Source organism: Gymnogyps californianus, unplaced genomic scaffold (assembly GCF_018139145.2).
Source record: "Gymnogyps californianus isolate 813 unplaced genomic scaffold, ASM1813914v2 HiC_scaffold_60, whole genome shotgun sequence".
NCBI lineage: Eukaryota > Metazoa > Chordata > Aves > Accipitriformes > Cathartidae > Gymnogyps > Gymnogyps californianus.
In genome coordinates, this window is record NW_026114453.1 from 56393 (window position 1) to 74619 (window position 18227).

General features: G+C 40.3%; 1 protein-coding gene across 1 annotated transcript in view; it reads right to left on the reverse strand.

Annotated features, from left to right (window-relative positions):
• Window positions 1-17692, reverse strand: part of LOC127029009 (nuclear cap-binding protein subunit 1-like) — a 55760-nt gene extending 38068 nt beyond the window's left edge. Inside the window, exons 1-10 of the mRNA XM_050914681.1 lie at window positions 17634-17692; window positions 15982-16067; window positions 14477-14577; window positions 12755-12911; window positions 10518-10625; window positions 9507-9628; window positions 8940-9009; window positions 7342-7557; window positions 3926-4023; window positions 781-844 (exon numbers count right to left, since the gene is read on the reverse strand). Of these exons, the coding sequence (XP_050770638.1) occupies window positions 781-844; window positions 3926-4023; window positions 7342-7557; window positions 8940-9009; window positions 9507-9628; window positions 10518-10625; window positions 12755-12911; window positions 14477-14577; window positions 15982-16067; window positions 17634-17670 (1059 nt within the window). The 5' untranslated portion in view covers window positions 17671-17692. The remainder of the gene's footprint in view (window positions 1-780; window positions 845-3925; window positions 4024-7341; window positions 7558-8939; window positions 9010-9506; window positions 9629-10517; window positions 10626-12754; window positions 12912-14476; window positions 14578-15981; window positions 16068-17633) is intronic.
• Window positions 17693-18227: the final 535 nt, after the last annotated feature.

The window sequence follows — 18227 nt, forward strand, 5'->3', positions numbered from 1 at the left end:
GGAATATTTGGGATTTTGGTGCAAAGTTGAATTGTTAATCCCATCTTGATTAAGGTAAGCATTCCACAATCTTATGACTTCTTGCAATTAGCTCTGAATTTCATTTCTAGTGACCCCTTTTTAAGTTTTTCACATGACAATTTGCTGTTATTACTACAATCACTTTTTATCTTTTAACTTTAGACAGGAGTTTTTGAAGCAAGTTTTATACAGCTCTGCATCTTGTTAGCAGTCCACTGAAAGGAGGCAGCAAGAGGAAAACTACATTCCTATTCCAATATATATTTATGGTTATTTAAAATCCTCCAACTTGAAGGAGAAAACATACCACTTTCACAATAAATGCCTTTCAGGGGCATTGGTATACAATTCATCCAAGTGACTTAGAAGATCACTAAAAAAAAGACTAACTTAAGTAACTTTTATTCGCAAGATCTTTTAAGTGCAGTCATCTCCAAGACAGTCTAGCACAGAGTGATTAACACAGAGAAACATTCAAGAACAACTCGAGAAATACCATGACTTAGAATGCTGTTGCACTGTAAGATCCTGATTCCTGAACAAGGCTCCTAAACATCACATAAATAAATTAATAACAACAGTAATAATAATAATAGTTGAATTTATTATTATTATCTAACCTGTTCAAAGCCGTTGCACTTTAAGTCAACAGGATAAGACTGCAGACTCCTAAATCATACTGTAATTTAATAGATCCATCATGGAGTTCATTGGGGTTTGTTACTTTGGAAATAAAGAAGTTATCTGTAAAACACATACCTCTACTATGTGGTAGTTCAAGGGGATCTTATTATTTCCTGGATAGCTCAACAACTGTGCAGCACTGCAAATTAACAGATGCATTTAGTTTAAACTGAAACACAGCAAAAATGATGTAGATACTAAACAGACATGAAATACTTAATTCTTTGCAAGATTTTACCCTTATAAAGCAGGTAAAATAAGCAGACCTCAAAGACTGAAATTGTCTATTTATTCACAGAACACATACAAAAACCTGGCACAAGCTCTTAACAGCAGTACCCGAACCATGGTTCGGAGAGACACATTTCATCTCCATACCCAAGCAACGCTTGAACACAGACTGCTAAACAAAACGCAGTTTTACATAAACCCTCACAGTGACCTGTGATGCTGTCATCTGTCCACTAAAGGACAAACCACATTGGTATATCAGGAAAAATAAAAAAAAGATCCAAACAATAGATTTGCTTTCCATTCATTCTCAATCCATCAAACTAATGGGCTATAGAAGACATATTAGTGTTACAAATGAATTGATTAAAAGATACAGCATTACCCATTATTTATAAAAAGCAAAAAAATGCTATTTTTCAAATTTTATCTCTCTAGCACTTCTTATAACCTCCCTCTAGTCTTACTTTCTTTGGGGAAATAAAGAAGTCCCCTCCATTAACTTCAACAGTGCTGGATTTCTAGTCTCTGCTGAGTCAAAAAGCTGTAACCAAAAACCTACAACACATATCCGCACCAAAAACACTATTCCTGCCTAATTTTTGCACAGTATACCAAGTTTGCTGGCTCTTACTTGGGAGCACAAGAGAGCTAAATATCTGTGGTAAATTATCTGGGTTACCAATTACCCATATCAGATATTTCAGCAGAAATGAAGAAATCTAACTGGACCGTTGCCTGGCAGCAAAAAGAATTGCAAGAGAAGTGTTAAGATTGGCCTCAATGGAAAATTAATAGGAATGTCTGGGTGTGAAAGCACCAGAAAGAAGAGAGAGAAGGAAGGCCCTGAGTACATCCCCTCCCCAAGGTTTTGCTGCTGGACTGTGGTGGGTTAGCCTTGGCTAACAGCCAACACCACACACACGCCCCACCCCCAGCTGCTCACTCACTCCCCTCTCCCACAAGATGGGGAGAAAACCAAAGGAAGATGAAAAGACTCATGGATCAAGATAATGAAAGTTTAATAGGGAGAGCAAAAGCTGCACATGCAAGCAAAGCAAAATAAGGATTTCATTCACTACTTCCCATTGGCAGGAGGATGTCCAGCTGCTTCCTGGAAAGTGGGGCCTTAGTATATGTAATGGCTGCTTGGGAAAACAAATGCCATAACCATGAATGTCTCCCCCTTCCTCCTTCTTTCCCCAAACTTTTATTGCTGAGCACAATGTCATATGGTACGGACTATCCCTTTGGTTGGTTGGGGTCAGCTGTGTCCCCTCCCAGCCTCTTGCCTACCCCCAGCCTACTTGCTGAGGGGGCAGTGAGTAACAGAGAAGGCCTTGATGCTGTGCAAGCACTGCTCAGCAATAGCTAAAATATCAGTGTGTTATCAACACTGTTTTGGTCACAAATCCAAAGCATAGCACCATATGGACTGCTATAAAGAAAATTAACTCCATCCCAGCCAGACCCATTATGTGGCCTTAAAATAATGACTTAGAAGAATGCTCAGCAGAGGTTCCCCCCAACCCTTTTTCCTTGGGAGCTGCTTTTAAGCTGAGGTTCTTGCACCTGGCCCTGCATGAGCTACACTGCAGTTGTGTTGCGGCTATGCCTACACCTGAGCTTTTACCTCCCCGATTCTGACCCACTGACTTGACCTCAGCCCTGCCTCATCACTACAGACTTGCCTGGCGATCACTGGACTGTGTTTGACCCTGGTTATCATCATGGACCCGCTCTGCTCTTGATTGGGTCCTGAGGGACTGCACCCTGTCAGCAAGGCCACTGCCCTGCCTGTGCTGGGGTCACCCTTGGCTCCCCTTTCCTTGCAAGGCACCCTACCCTTGTGGCTCCCTGACAGGCTATAAGAGCATATGTTAATGTCACCTAGATTTATAGGTCATCAAGATCCTAGCACACCTCTACCTGCAGCTTATCAGGATACCCAACTTGGGGAAAGGAAGGGCAGCCTAAAAGAAGTGATAGCCCACATCCAGACTAAAAGATTCAAGCCATTAAGAGATAATGGTGGGAAGACAGAAGAGGGTAGGAGCCATAAGACACCCAGATAAGGAGATACAGAACAGAAACAGTGAGCAAATCCTACTGACTCTCAGAGGTGTTCAACACAGGATGTAAAGACAAAAGATTGCAACCACTTGTCAACTCCTTAAGCATACAAAAAGGCCCCAAACCAGCACAGTTGCCAAATGAAGAACAACCCAGGAGACACGAGGAAGACTCAGTAGCTGGTGGGAATCCTTTGTCCTTGTCAATTCAAGTAATCTTGAACAGATTACCCAGATACAGCCATCTTGGTGCCTGACTGCTGGACAGACCACTTGGGATTCACTCATGTTTTGATGCCTGAGAGGGTGAGCGTGAATGAGCTTTACTTCAGTTTTATTTTAAAATTAAACCATCTTCCCTTCCCATAAGGTCTCTCATTGAGATTTGCTACATTGTTACAACATCATTTCCTACAGCTGCATAGAACTTTAAATAATAAACTTTGTTGACACTGTACTGGCTCCCATGCAGACCTAGCTCAATTATCTCTTCCATATAATTACAAAAAGAGGAAAAAAGAATGGGATGAAGAAGAAGCAGGAGCAACAGGAAACTTCCAGACAGAGCCAGTTCAACACTCGTCGTGCTTGTGCTGGAAAGCACAGTACAAACACATTGAGAGTCTCTGCAGTACTGCAAAGAGTGGGTCTGTGCCATCCTCTGTAGAGAAATCCTGGATAATCCAGGATGCGATCATCAGGGTGCCTCAGCCCTACTGAATTACATGAACAGGATACTCCAGCCTCACATTATTCCAGATAACAGCGTCAACCATAGTTCACTGAACACTTCAGGAAATGCTGAATTTCAAACTTTTACTTAAATGTTGTTGGGCTTTGAAGGTCCCTGATGTTAGGGGAAGCCATGATTATATATAAACAGTGCTGGGAACCCATAACAATAAGCAGCATCTTACCAAGTCTTTCTTTCTTTCCAGTGGGATTTGATGATGCAGTGGAGGTTTTCTTCTATTACAAATCTTTCAACAGAATGACTGCCAGGCATGACAGGGCCCTATTAAAATGGAATCAAAATTGATGAAAGATCACTGTTGAGAAACACAATTTTTTAATATGCACACACACACACATATATAAATAAAAATAAAACTTGACAGATTGAATTAGGCACTCATGGAGATTTAACATCAGCAAGTTTTAGAGTCAACAAAGTTACCAAATACAACATTATAATGAGAAAAGATTTTGGATTTTTGTACCAGATTTGTACCTGAATCATGTAAAAATCTTATAAACAAATAGCCAGCTATGATTTCAACTGCACCCATATTTACAATGAAACAGTTTTTGTGCCGTTTATAGTTTGTTAATTTCACATACAAGACTTAAGTACTTCTATATTTAGGCAGCTGGGACCATGCTAAACAATTGATGTTTTGCACCTTTTGTTTCTTCAAGTTACACAAAATTATTATACATCAGGAGTGTATTAATACACACTTCATCTTTTCCAGTTATAGCACAGAAGATCAGAGCGATCTGGGAACTGACAATGCAGCCTGCTCTAGTTGCAAAGTGAAAACATTGCAGCTTTAATCATCTCAATGTTCTGTCTTTATGCTGGTTATAAAAGCATAGTTTAATAGCTAGCTTAACAAACATGCTTTACTTCATAATTAGTCCAGTGTGGCTTAGTTGTATATTCACTGTCTGTTACTATGCATCAGCTGATGCAAGAACTCAAGCTGCAAGAACTCGATTGCATACCAGTACCTTATTATCCTTTACAGCCCTGCAAAACTAGACCCAAAGCATTACAAACCTACATTTATAGCAAGTGCAATACTTGCAAAAGATAACTGTTTCATTGGCTCTGAGAATTATCTTCCAAAAACCTAAAAGAAACAGTCCCAGAAACATCCTAAAAATGATAGAATGATTTTGTAATCACATTGTTAATTCTTTGTAATGTGCTCACAGTTATGTATCAATGTTCCAGAAAATACAACTAAATGGCACTGAGATTACTGTATCTATTTGCTCTTCTCATTGTGGCTATAACAACAGCTCTGTTCACAGAAAGGTGGAAATTTTGACTAGGCAAGGGCAATCTCACTGTAAAACTAAAGAACCATCAAGGTATAAAGCATGCAGGAGCGAGTATAGGCCATACTGGTAGAGGAGTGGTGTTGCATGTTAAAGAGAGCACAGATGCAAATCAGATCAACAAGCTAAACATGTAAATAAGTAACAGAACCCTGATGGATTGAAATTCCAGGCCTAAACAGGGAAAAGACATAGTATTTGACTACATGACTGACTGTGACAGCAACACAGGCTATAACATGCCAAGTAAAAAATACACTACTGCATTTTTTCATTTTACATACTTAGCTTCAAAAAGGGTGTTATGAATAGAAGCTAAAAGGGGCAGCTAAAAAGTTCCATTTTTGAGGGTGGCACAGAGACTATTTAAAGTTACCGTGTAGCAAATGCATACTATTTACTGAGAGAGACTTGCAAAGAGGCAAAAAGGAAATCAGATGTGCTAAATGGTAGTACAAGAGAGGTTAGCAAAAAGAATCCTGAAAGCTGAAGTTGTGTCTAGATGAAGACATGCCAACAAGTGATTACCCACCGAAGAGTTCAAGGAACTTGAGAATGAAATAGCTGACCTATTAATTGGGGTGCATATCCTCTCATTCAAAATCAACCTGATATCTAATCAACTAAGATGATATCAATTGTAAAGGTCTTCCAGGAAATTGCAAACCAGCAAGGCTGACTTCCATATTGGGCAAATTATTGAAAACTATTAAAAAAATAACAGCATTAGGAAGCATAAGCATAAATGCTGTTTGGGGAAGAGGCAGCACAGCTTTTGTAAAGTCAGGCCTCTCAAACTTATTGGAGCTCTCTGACAAAGTCAACAATCGTGTGTAGATATGAGAAACATGGCTGACAGCCTAGCTGGATCTTCAAAAGGCTTTCATGTAAACTAAGCAACCACAGTATAAGAGGGAAAGTCCTTACACATATAAATAACTGGTTAAAAGATAAGTGATCAGTTCTCACAGCAGAGGAGGGTCACCAGCAGAATCCCACAGGAATCTATCCAGGGACCTGTGCTGTTCAGCAGATCCATAAATTATCTGGAAAGGGAGCAGGCATTGGATATGAAAAAGCTTGCAGATGCTACTTTTAAATAACTTGGTAACAACAAGGGCCATCCATGAAAAATTGCAGATAAAAAAAAACCTTGAGAAACTTGGTGTCTGGGTGTTAAAGCAGAAGATAATCATAAAATGACTGGTTGAATTTTGCCTACAGATGGGAAAAATAGACCAGCTTCACATATAAAGTGGTGAGCACTGAACTGCCCTCTATTGTTCAGGAATGCAAACTTGGTTGTGACACAGTTCTATACAAACCTTATCTCAGTATTCAATAACAGACTGGACTTATCAGAAAAGGAATAGGGAACAACACTGAACGTTATGCCACTGTATAGGTTCATGGTGCATCCACATCTTCCATTCTGTATGCAGTTCTAGTCATACTTGCCACTCTCCCCTCCCCCAACAGGATATAGCAGTATAGCAGAACTGGAAAAGTTTCAGAAAAAGGTGATGGTGGTGACCTAGGGTATAGAACAGCTTCTGTATAAGGAACAATTAGACAGGCTACTATCATTCAACCTAGAAAAGACACAGTTGAGCCAGGATATGCTAGAGATTTTATAAATGACGAATTGCCTAGAGAGGTTGGAGAGAACAAATGTTTGCTGTCTCTTCCAATGCAAGAATTGGGGGCCATCAAATGAAGCTAACAGGTGGAAAAGTATATGGGGAAAGTATTTTCTTTTCTTCCCCTATGCCTAAATTCTCATGTCAAAACATCTGCTCTTGGCCGCTGCTGAAGACAGAAACTGGGCTAGATGGACTTTTGATCTAACCCAGGTCAACCACTATGTTCTGTGATCTATATCAACCAATTTGAACAGATGAGTAGAGGATAGTCTTCAATGTATAAAGTTCCTATAAGCAGCTAGGCTGAGGAAACCCAAACCACCATCCTCACAGAAGGAGAGGCTGCTACCCGAACACAGTTATATTATTAGACATTAGAGAATCCATTCAAGACATATCCTTAATGAAAACATCTGTAAGTCACTTATTAAATTTTAAACTTCAATAATCTACCTGTCAGCATTAACTCTGTCATCTAGTTAATCTCCCCAGCAGTATCAAAATGTAATTACTGCTGACTTTCACACTGATAACCATTCTGGGAGAGGCGATACTGCATCTTGACCAGCACTGCCTTGCAACCCCCCCATTGCACATTCAGTTCCACCCTAGCAAATACATACCTCTGGGTCATCTGTGTAGTCAAACATCCGAAAAATAACCCTTGGCATTGGGTACACTGAATCTTCAGTGTGAGGTGGAGGAGTGAATGGAGGCAGGTTATGCTGCAATGCTTCACAAAGAATACTGTCAAAGGCAAGGTAAGGCCTCAGAATGTGTCTTTCTTGCCAACGGTCTTTTTTCAACTTCTGAATCTGGGCCCAAAGGCAGTCCAAGTACTGAAGGAAAAGACATGAAATATCAGATATGCTGAATTTTATAACTGAACTTGTAGCTCCCTGTGACATATGGACTATCAAACATTTAGGTAAATTCCTTATTGCATTCAGAAAAAAAAACAAGCAGCTACTTAAATTGCTTATTAGAAGCCATCTAATGATTCAGTAAACCAAGAGACAACTTAACAACTCTGAACAGCAATCTTGCTCCTAATTTCACACATTAAAGGCATCTGCCATTTTACTAGTAAAATAAACACCAGAGTGCAGTCCAGGAGTCCAAGTGTGATACACAAATTCACTGCATCAATATTAATTCAATCAACGTTCATTCCACCTACAAAAAGACCCACATTATTTCAATATTACAATTAAAGATTTAAATACAGTCTAAGAGATACCAAATTGAGGGGGAGCGGTTAATACAAGGAGAGCAGGGCTGACGTTCAGAGGGACCTGGACAGGCTGGAGAAATGTGCTGACAGGAACCTCATGCAGTTCAACAAAGGCAAATGCCAAACCCTACACCTGGGGAGGAACACCAGTTGGGGGCTGACTAGCCAGAAAGCAGCTTTGCAGAAAAGGACCTGGGGGTCCTGGTGGACAAGTTAAACGTGAGCCGACAATGTGCCCTTGCAGCAAAGAAAGCCAATCACATTCTGGGCTTTATCGGCAAGAGCATAGCCAGCAGGTCGAGGGAAGTGATCCTTCCCCTCTATTCAGTACTTGTAAGGCCACATCTGAAGTGCTGTATCCAGTATTGGGCTCCTCAGTACAAGGCAGACATTGATATATACTGGACTGAGTCCAGTGAAGGAAAAAGTAAAGGCTCAATAAAAACCACCCCATATCAGCCACCTCTCCCCTCTAATATTTTTGGTTTCATTATGAAAGAGGTGCAATTAGTGCTGCATAACATTTGCATGTATCTGTTTAGCACTTTCTAGAGCTGTAAAAAGCAAAGCCACTGCAGGAAGAACACTCTAAAGGTTTTCTTTTTGCAGAAGGGAAATGTTTTAATGGGTAAATTACATCCTCCTTCTCCAAAAGGTACTTTCAGTACAGAGCCTTGTAACCCCATTTCCCAAGAATATTATGTTCAGCGATCATTCCTTGTTTAGCAGCATTTCCTAAAGGGGACTGTCACCAAATGACAAAATGTTCTCCCACTCACCCAATGCAGCTCTAAGTTTTAGCCCGAGACTTGGAAGAGAACTTCTTACCTAGAATCCATTTGGAATAAAGACACATGGGAGGGCGATTCAAAAGAATTAAATTTTTTCTTAAAGTACCTTTAATTTTAAATTTCCAAAGAACACTTCAGCCAAATAATTCTTTTAAAGCATCTTTTAAACAGTACAAAATAAATAAAGCCTACTTGCCTCTTCTTGTGGATGTGGTTTATCAGCAGTCCAAACTTGTAACATGGGTACATGAATCTTCTGGCGACGCCTGTTTATACAGGAAAGAAAACCTAACACTTAAGAAGCTGATCTAAGAAAGCAATGTTTTCTTATTGTGAGTGTACTACTATTTGGTCTATTGAGCTGATGAGGTCTGCAGTAACATAAAAACAGGTTTGTGAACATTTAAGTTATCACTAACACCTAGTCTCAATAGCAGTGTTAACTCAAATCACTTAGAGAAAAAGACACACACACACACAGACAGACAGACACACAGACACAGGTGACCAGCAGCCTAGTCATAACAATGCAGACATATATGCATCAAGAAAATATTACCTTCAACACACACAGAAGTTGAGAGTGATACTTAAGTTGTTTAGATTCATAAATCTCTCCATCTATTTTATTTTTCAGGGTCTTTTCCTCACAGTTGTTTGGGTCTAAGAATTTAGAGTATTTCTAAATTAACAATAATCAAAGCTATTGATCCATACTTGAATAGGTACCAGAAAGAGTATATTTTTACTGGTTATAGCTTACTTCAGATAGCTTTCTGTGTGGGACAAGAGGCGATCTATTTCAGCATCTTTCTTCTCATACAACTCCTTTCCAACCCAAGGCAAAGATGACAGAAATGCAAACACATACCAATCACATCGTACCTACAGGAAATAAATTAAAAAGGGATTTCTTTGACAAACTTATTGAATTTGTCTCAATGCAAAGAATAGCAAACCCAGGAGTATTTAAGGGGATGTAGAGATCAACTCCAGTTAAATCAGCAATCAATACTTGGGATTACAACTGTGTGTCAGTTCAAGTTCCTGAAGACGTGTCAAGAGGCTGTTTGAAAACAGGTATGTATAATTCAAGAGGCAGACATTTAGATATACAGTATATTTGGAGACCCACATAAAAACCCTTCTACAGAGCCTCTTTACTTAAATCATTCAAAGTTACCAATGCCAAGTTTCCTGACGAATTTCTTTTAAAACTCTTAACAAAGAAAAAAAGTGAAGTTGAACTAAGCTATCAGCAGAATGATTTAATAATTGATCCTTCCATAAAGTAGGCATACGCAACCCATAAGGTGCATCACTGTTACAGTGACCTTAACATGATCTATGAATTCTTTAGGCTACTGCAATGCACTCATCAGCAAAGAAAGAGCTAAAACCAATTACCATAGTCCACGGTGCATTAGCTGGATTGGCAGACAAGGAAAAAACATATTCTTACCTGAAAGATGCTATATTTTATTTGGAACATGACATGCACACATAAGAGAACAAATATTACTTTCTGCAAACTAACTATATATTACAACTGTTCAATAAACTTGGCAGAACTCACTGAGTATTATATACTTGCCAGAAGTAAAAGAAATTTACTTGAGTTACCTCACTACAGAAGACTTAACTATTTGACTGTATGCATGTATTGTCTAACTCACAGGATCCTTTTATTCATGCTAAGTGAATGTTTTATTCATGATAAAGTGAAATTGTGTAAAAACAGCACAACACTTGAGATGGCAGTTACTATGCTTACTTGCGGTATATCTTCCTCCTGTGTCACACTCACAAAGTTCTCAAACATGGCTACCATTGAAGGTGCAGCTATTACGTGACAATTCACAAGATCAGACAGAAAACGAACCTATTGAACAACAACAAAAAATGTTATTTTATTAATTTTTAAATGAATACTCTTGCATTCAGCTACACAAAAAGAAATAAGCATTAATTCAACTTCAAAGGAAATGGGGGAGAGAGGGATGGATGCACAGGGGGAGGGGGAAGGGGGGAAGAGGGCACAACAGAGCAGGGGGGAAATGGATGGGACACACAGTGACAGCTGGAGAAAGAAGTGAGAGGGAGACACAGGGCACAAGCCAGAATGTGTCACAGGATGGGAGCATAAGCAGCAGCAAGAACATGCAAGCCAAAATGCATGAGCTACAGTGCATGACAGGGTGGGAGCTCGAGAAAGAACGAGCCAGACAGCACCAACGGTTGACAGCTGAAGAAAGAACGAGTGAGACACAGAGAATGCAATCCAGTGCATGATAGTTAAAGCACATCACAGGGAGGGAACTGGAGAAAGCAGGAGCAAGAGAGCGAGCCAAAGGGTGCAAGCCTAAGAATGAGTGAGACACGAGGCATGAGCCAGAGCACGTTACAGGGTGGTAGCTGGATGTAGTGGTTTAACCCCAGCCAGCAACTAAGCACCACACAGCTGCTCCCCCCTCCCAGTGGGATGGGGAGGAAGATCTGGAAAAAAAGTAAAACTCGTGGGTTGAGATAAGAACGGTTTAATAACTAAAGTAAAATAAAATACACTACTAACTAATAATAATAATAATATAATAATAGTAATGAAAAGGAATATAACAAAAAAAAAAAAAAAAGAGAAATAAAACCCAAGAAAAGACAAGTGATGCACAATGCAATTGCTCACCACCCACTGACCAATGCCTGAGCAGCAATCCGCCCCTCCCGGCCAACTCCCCCCTGTTTATATACTGGGCATGACGTTCCATGGTATGGAATATCCCTTTGGCTAGTTCAGGTCAGCTGTCCCAGCTATGCTCCCTCCCAGCTTCTTGTACACCTCCTTGCTGGCAGAACATGGGAAACTGAAAAGTCCTTAACTTAGGATAAGCGCTACTTAGCAACAACTCAAACATCAGAGTGTCATCAACATCATTCTCACACTAAATCCAAAACACAGCACTGTACCAGCTACTAAGAAGAGAGTTAACTCTGTCCCAGCCGAAACCAGGACACTGGAGAAAGAACAAGCGAGAGAGTAAGATGCAGGGCACAAGCCAGAGAAAGAAATAGCCAGCAAGACACGGGCCAGGGGCTGGAAAGAGCATGCGTGAGACACAGGGCAGGGTCCTGCGAGCGAGAGAGCATTACATGGGGCAGGGGCGAGAGTCAGAGAGACAGAGGCAAGGGGTAGGGCAGGGGAGCTGTTGGGGATGAAAGAGACAAACACACACACACAGTATGCAAGACTGAAGATGGAAATTCACTTTTTGCATGTATCCAGAAGAATAACAGTACACATCAGTGTTAAATCAGTATGCTGCTCATACATGACATTCATACAAAATACATTTCTACGCTCACTTATCCATAACTGAACTAGTTTCATACAGACAGACCCTTAAAACCACTGCTATTGTCAGGTTTTAAGAAGGCACCAAACTAATGGTATGCTGCTAATCAAATTGAAGTGGTTTCAAAAGGAGCCAGCACTGAGAATTACCCACTTGGTCTTCGTTACTCACAAGCAGGATGAGTATACAGGACTGATTACAGCCGTCCAATATAACCTATCCACTTGGGAATAAGCTGCCTTTAAAATAAATAAATAAATAAATAGGGACTCAACAGGAACAGTATTTGTCTCTGAGCACAGTAGAAATGAATAGCTTTCATTCACCTTCTAGATTCTCCTGTAGAACAAACTGAACAAACTGGGGGGGGAGAAAGAAAACCTCTGATTTCCTGAGAGTTTATTTGGCTGTGGGAAATTTCACACATAGTTTAGAGGTCAGTTTTGCAATCATAACCTAATTTTTCATCTCCTTAGGAAGGAATACCACACACTTTCTCCTGGCATGTCTATGGAGCACTACATGGGGATGCCAGAAAAGACCATGTTGCATACAGAAAACCTCCAGCCCCTCTGGATGTCAAAAGGAAGAGTAAGTAATATTGGGTGGGGACGGGGAGAGGAAGACTAGGGGAAAGAGAGATGTGAAAGATTCCACTTACTAAGTACTCAGCTTCATTATACATGTTGACTTTCAAACATTCTTTGAGCTGACGAATCATGGCTTCTACAAATTCCCCACCAAAGTTGTAGTTCCTGGCATTCAGCAGCCCAACTAACGTTGTGTAAATGGTAAGCTTTTCTGGTAATAGACGTGCACTGATTTAAATGAAGAAAAACAAACATTTTGTTAGATGTTCATTTATCACATGCCAACCACTGCATTTACATAGCATCTTTGAACCTGCTTTGTATAGGTCACGCTTCTATTGTGTGTAAGCAAGGTAAACTGCTAACCTGACATTAGTCATGTCCTGTGGACAAAAGATTACAGAACATCCTTTTTAGGACTATAATCCTTTAGGAATATATACGCTACTTTTAACTACATTTCAGTATATTTTCTTTTTAACTCGTAAGCATTTAGGATTATAGTAGGTTCTAAAACCTATAGCAACTATACTTTAAGACATTTTCAGCTGCAGTCTCCAACTCAGCAAAACTTTCAATCTGGACAAAAGCTGTTATTGAAGCAAAGGGCATAAGATATCAGACTGGAATGACATTTGACAAAAGCTTCTAGTAATATAATTTTAAGTACTGCCAAAATATATCATTTAACAGAGAGTTTTGAAAGTATCAGTCATTTAAAAAAATAAATCTGTTAATTAAATATATATATTAGAAACCATTCTGACTATTCTGCCTCATTTTCCAGTGTTTTATATACTCTATGGGAATATGGCCGAATAATACCATTTAAGACAACTTGTTCAGTGTAGCATAAGTTAGCCATTCTATTACACTAGAACAGCAAGATTACACAAGAGATGTAAACATTTTACATCACTTAAAAGTTAAATTTGATTGTAAGTATCTCAAACTTAAGTAAGCAATTTTCAGTATAAGGTCTTAAAGAAATAGACAGGTTAGGTCCTATTGTAACCACTTATTTTCTTCAAATTTTTTGTAAACGTGTAAGCTCACTCCATGCCTTCAAAGGCATTCAACTGTTGTAGGAAACAGATGTACTGTTTGACTTATGTTTATGAACAGTGCTACAAAATGGATTTAAAGTTTCCTTACAGCTATAGCACAAGCTGGCACTGAAACACCACACACCCCCCAAAATGTGGTATACTATTGCAGACCCTACACAATCCCCTCCTGGGACACGTCCCCAGTGGCCCAACAGACAAAGTAACTCTGTTTCAGTGCTTTGCTAGGGAGAGGAAGGAGTGCTGCTAGTCAAGGGGGGAGCCTACCTCTGGTCCCTTCATCTCTCCACTACTAGAGGGTAGGTTCATGGAGAGAGGAGCACCTCAGCCTCTAAAAAGGGGAATAGGAAAAGTAGGAATACACAGATAAGAATTGGCACCCAACAGATTTTTGTATTCTTTAGTGACCGTTCAATTCAGAAACAAGATACTACCCAGCATATTCCCCATGGCAACAAGAAAGCAGCTCTGGGATCTACTCTGCTTATGACCTTGTGCACACATTTCAAGTGAGAGTACTGTACATGGATATTTTCCTTGATCTATGCCTAAGTCAATAGACTAAGCTTCTCCTCAGATTTCTTTTGCTTGGAGTAAGACAAACCCTAAGCAATAACAGTGTTCAAGAACTAAAAGCTGTTCACAGCTTTTGAAGTACTTCAAATAATTTAAGTTTTCTATTTAGCATAGATAACAGAGCACCTCCCAAATCTTCTGCATACGTACACAGTACAAAGAATTCTTAATATCTTGCTTTTATAGTTTGGTAGATCAGCTTCCAAGACACCAGCTAGACCCTCCAAGTTGCTCTCCAGAGAGGAAGTACTCTAAGAAAGAAAAGAGTGTCTTCTCATCAATCAGGTATATCAACTATCCCCACAGTAACAAGCAGAAGACAAACAAATAGGATAAAACAAAATATTACTTCGCATTTTCTTCCTGTTAGAAGTAATGATTCAAATGCCATTAGGAACTCACAATTTCTCTCATTTGCTAGAAATAAGAAGCAAAAATGACTAAAAAGAGCTTCAGTTGTGACTTCTCCACAGCAAGGAGCTCTAGTGTTTTCCTAGGAAGTAAGAGTTAACACAGCTTCAGAGGTCTCTCAGTAACTGAATTAAACATTATATTAATGACATCAGGGGAAGTGAAACAACTACATAGCTTGTATGTGGCTTAAATTAATGTATAAGACCCATCATATTTGTTGTCACGCTTTTTTCTACGCTTGTTACAAGCACCAAACCCAGCCAAGTCCCAAGATCAGTTGTGACATTGGTGGGGTCTTTTGTTGTTTGTTTGGGTTTTTTTGGTACACATCTCATTATTTACCCTCTACTCCTTGAAAAAAATGGAAGTAGTGATAAAGTTCAGAGTTGGAATGATACCTCTTCACTAGTTATACTTCAGCATTATATCACAGGGTTAGCATTTAAGAATTTTCTTTTTAAAAACCCAGTTTTGCACAGGCCAACAATTTTCCAGTGTCGTGGTTTAACCCCAGCCAGCAACTCAGCACCACGCAGCTGCTTCCCCCTCCCCCCTCCCAGTGGGATGGGGAGGAGGAAAGGAAAAAAAAGTAAAACTCGTGGGTTGAGATAAGAACAGTTTAATAACTAAAGTAAAATAAAATACACTACTAACTAATAATAATAATATAATAATAATAATTGTAATGAAAAGGAATATAACAAAAAAAAAAAAAAAAGAGAGAAATAACACCCAAGAAAAGACAAGTGATGCACAATGCAATTGCTCACCACCCGCTGACCGATGCCCGAGCAGCGATCTGTGCCTCCCGGCCAACTCCCCCCTGTTTATATACTGGGCATGACGTTCCATGGTATGGAATACCCCTTTGGCTAGTTCGGGTCAGCTGCCCCGGCTATGCTCCCTCCCAGCTTCTTGCACACCTCCTTGCTGGCAGAGCATGGGAAACTGAAAAGTCCTTGGCTTAAGATAAGCCCTACTTAGCAACAACTAAAACCTCAGGGTGTTATCAACATCATTCTCACACTAAATCCAAAACACAGCACTGTACCAGCTACCAAGAAGAAAATTAACTCTATCCCAGCCAAAACCAGGACATCCAGCTAGGAAGTTTCCAATGGATTTTCTTTTTTTGGACCACTAATGTTCTGTTAACACATAAAAACATATAAAACAAAGAAAACAATGTATTATGTTCAAGGACCCTAAGTCACAAAACAATATGGAAATAGTATTTATACCTTCTCTCCCACTCTGCATATTAAAGATTCAAGTCTCTCTTCAATTTCAGATGGCTCAGATGTTCTCCTCCTTTTGTGAGGTTGCCCTGTTTCAATACATTAAATATATTATTTGCCTGCTGTGGTGGGTTGACCCCGGCCAGCAGCCAAGCATGCATGCAGCCACTTGCCTGCTGTGGTGGGTTGACCCCGGCCAGCGGCCAAGCATGCATGCAGCCACTTGCTCACTCCCCCCACCCCCAACACAATGGGGGAGATAATAGGAAGAGCAACAGTGAGAAAACTCATGGATTGAGATAAAAGGCAGTTTAATAAGTGAAGAAGGGGGGCAGGAGGGAAACAAGTGATACAAAGGCAGTCACTCACCATCTCCCACCAGCAGACCAATGCCTATCCAGTCTCTGAGTGACAACCACCTTGGAAAGACTACCCCTCAGTTTTATTGTTGAGCATGACGTTATATGACATGGAATATCCCTTTGGTCAGTTGGGGTCAGCTGTCTCAGCTGTGTCCCCTCCCAACTTCTTGTCCACCCCCAATCTACTCGCTGGAGGGGCAAAGTGGGAAAAAGAAAAGGCCCTGACACTGTGCAAGCAGTGATCAGCAATAGCTAAAACATTGATGTGTTATATCAACACTGTTTTGGTCACAAATTCAAAGTACAGCACCATATGGGCTGCTATGAAGAAAGTTAATTCCATCCCAGCCAGACCCAGTACACCTGCTTATTCTAAAAGAACTCTCTAGATACTTTTACCATTCCAGCAACATACTTCTAAGAAAAAAAGTCCTGACAAAGCATTCAAAATTGACCCAATAAACAAGAAAAACAAAAGTATAGCCATATTACTGATGACCTAATCCATGAAGTAGAAACAGTTAACATTGTAGCTGTCTCAAATTTTATTTAGAAATAATTCTGCATTTCTGCTACAGTATGAGACAGTATATGTGAGATAAACTAAACATACTTTACAGAGTTACCAGTTACTGTGTATTTTGTTAGTACTTTATAACACCTTCTTCAGCATACATTAAAAAAAAGATATTAAGAATCCTTGCTTATATTTTTAGGGGTTTTTTAAGCTTAGAAAAAACTGCACATCAAAGCAATTAAAAAAAAAAAGTGTGATTAAAAACCAGTTTATCTTTGCAATCAAAAGCTGAAAAAGCTAGTCGCAAAACTGTCCAACTCTCCGCTCACGCAGATTTACGTTATTAAGAGAAACAGCATTTGCTTCAGTTTCTGAAGTCGGTCGTTCTCCACTCTCAATGTTTTCTGAACGTTTTCCATTAAGCCTCTACAAGATGCGAGAACGCATCCTTCTGACTACACATATGCAGAGCTGAGTGCTCTGATCAGTTTACTTTCACCCAGGGCGCTCCCTATATTTGAGGCAGACCGAAGCAACGGCTCAGGACAGTCTTTAGCCCCAGTTACATAAGCCGATTCCTTGCACCAGAGAACCCTACAAGTCCTGACAAAGGAACAGGGTGAGCCGCCACCACCCCGAGCCAAAGGCGAGGCAGCGCCGCGGGGAGTCACCTCAGCCGAGACCTGCCCCTCCCCCAGCCCTAAGGATGACACGGCCCCAAGCACAGGGTATGAGGAGTCCAGACCCTGGAACTAACTCACTCCATCCATGCTTACCATCGCTCTCGTCGCTGTGCCGCCGCCGCCGCGACATACTAGCACCACCCCTGCGAGAAATCTGCGTGTGAAAGAGAAAAAGCAGGAATGCTATACCCACAGTAGGAGAAGGAAGAGCACTATGTAAAGACCATACAACAGGGATCAGAATATTTTCCTCCGCTTGCCCCCTCCCTACTTCCTGTTCGTCTCAATCTTCTTCCGGGGTAAAAGAGCAATAGGAAAAGCTACTGCCTTCTTTTTCGTGACTTCCCGCGACTCTCTGGGACTTAGCGCTATTCTACCTGTTTCTCTATAGTACAAAGAACTCGGATGATTTCTAAGATGGGGGAAGGATAGACACAAAGTTAGTGAATTTTCCATTAAATGAAAAAGTTTTATTTACTTTCACTTGTGCCTGGTCTCTTTTGAAGGCTTATATTTTGCCCACTGCGCGTGTGAATTGCGCTCTGTGGGCCCCATCCCTGGGATACCTTACTGACATCTGGTGACATCCCAAAGTTTATGGTAGGCTCCCAGACACAAGCCACATTAGCTTTGATGATCTGACAAGGTAAGAAAATCCCTTGACAATTTGAAAAAGTTACTTGCTAT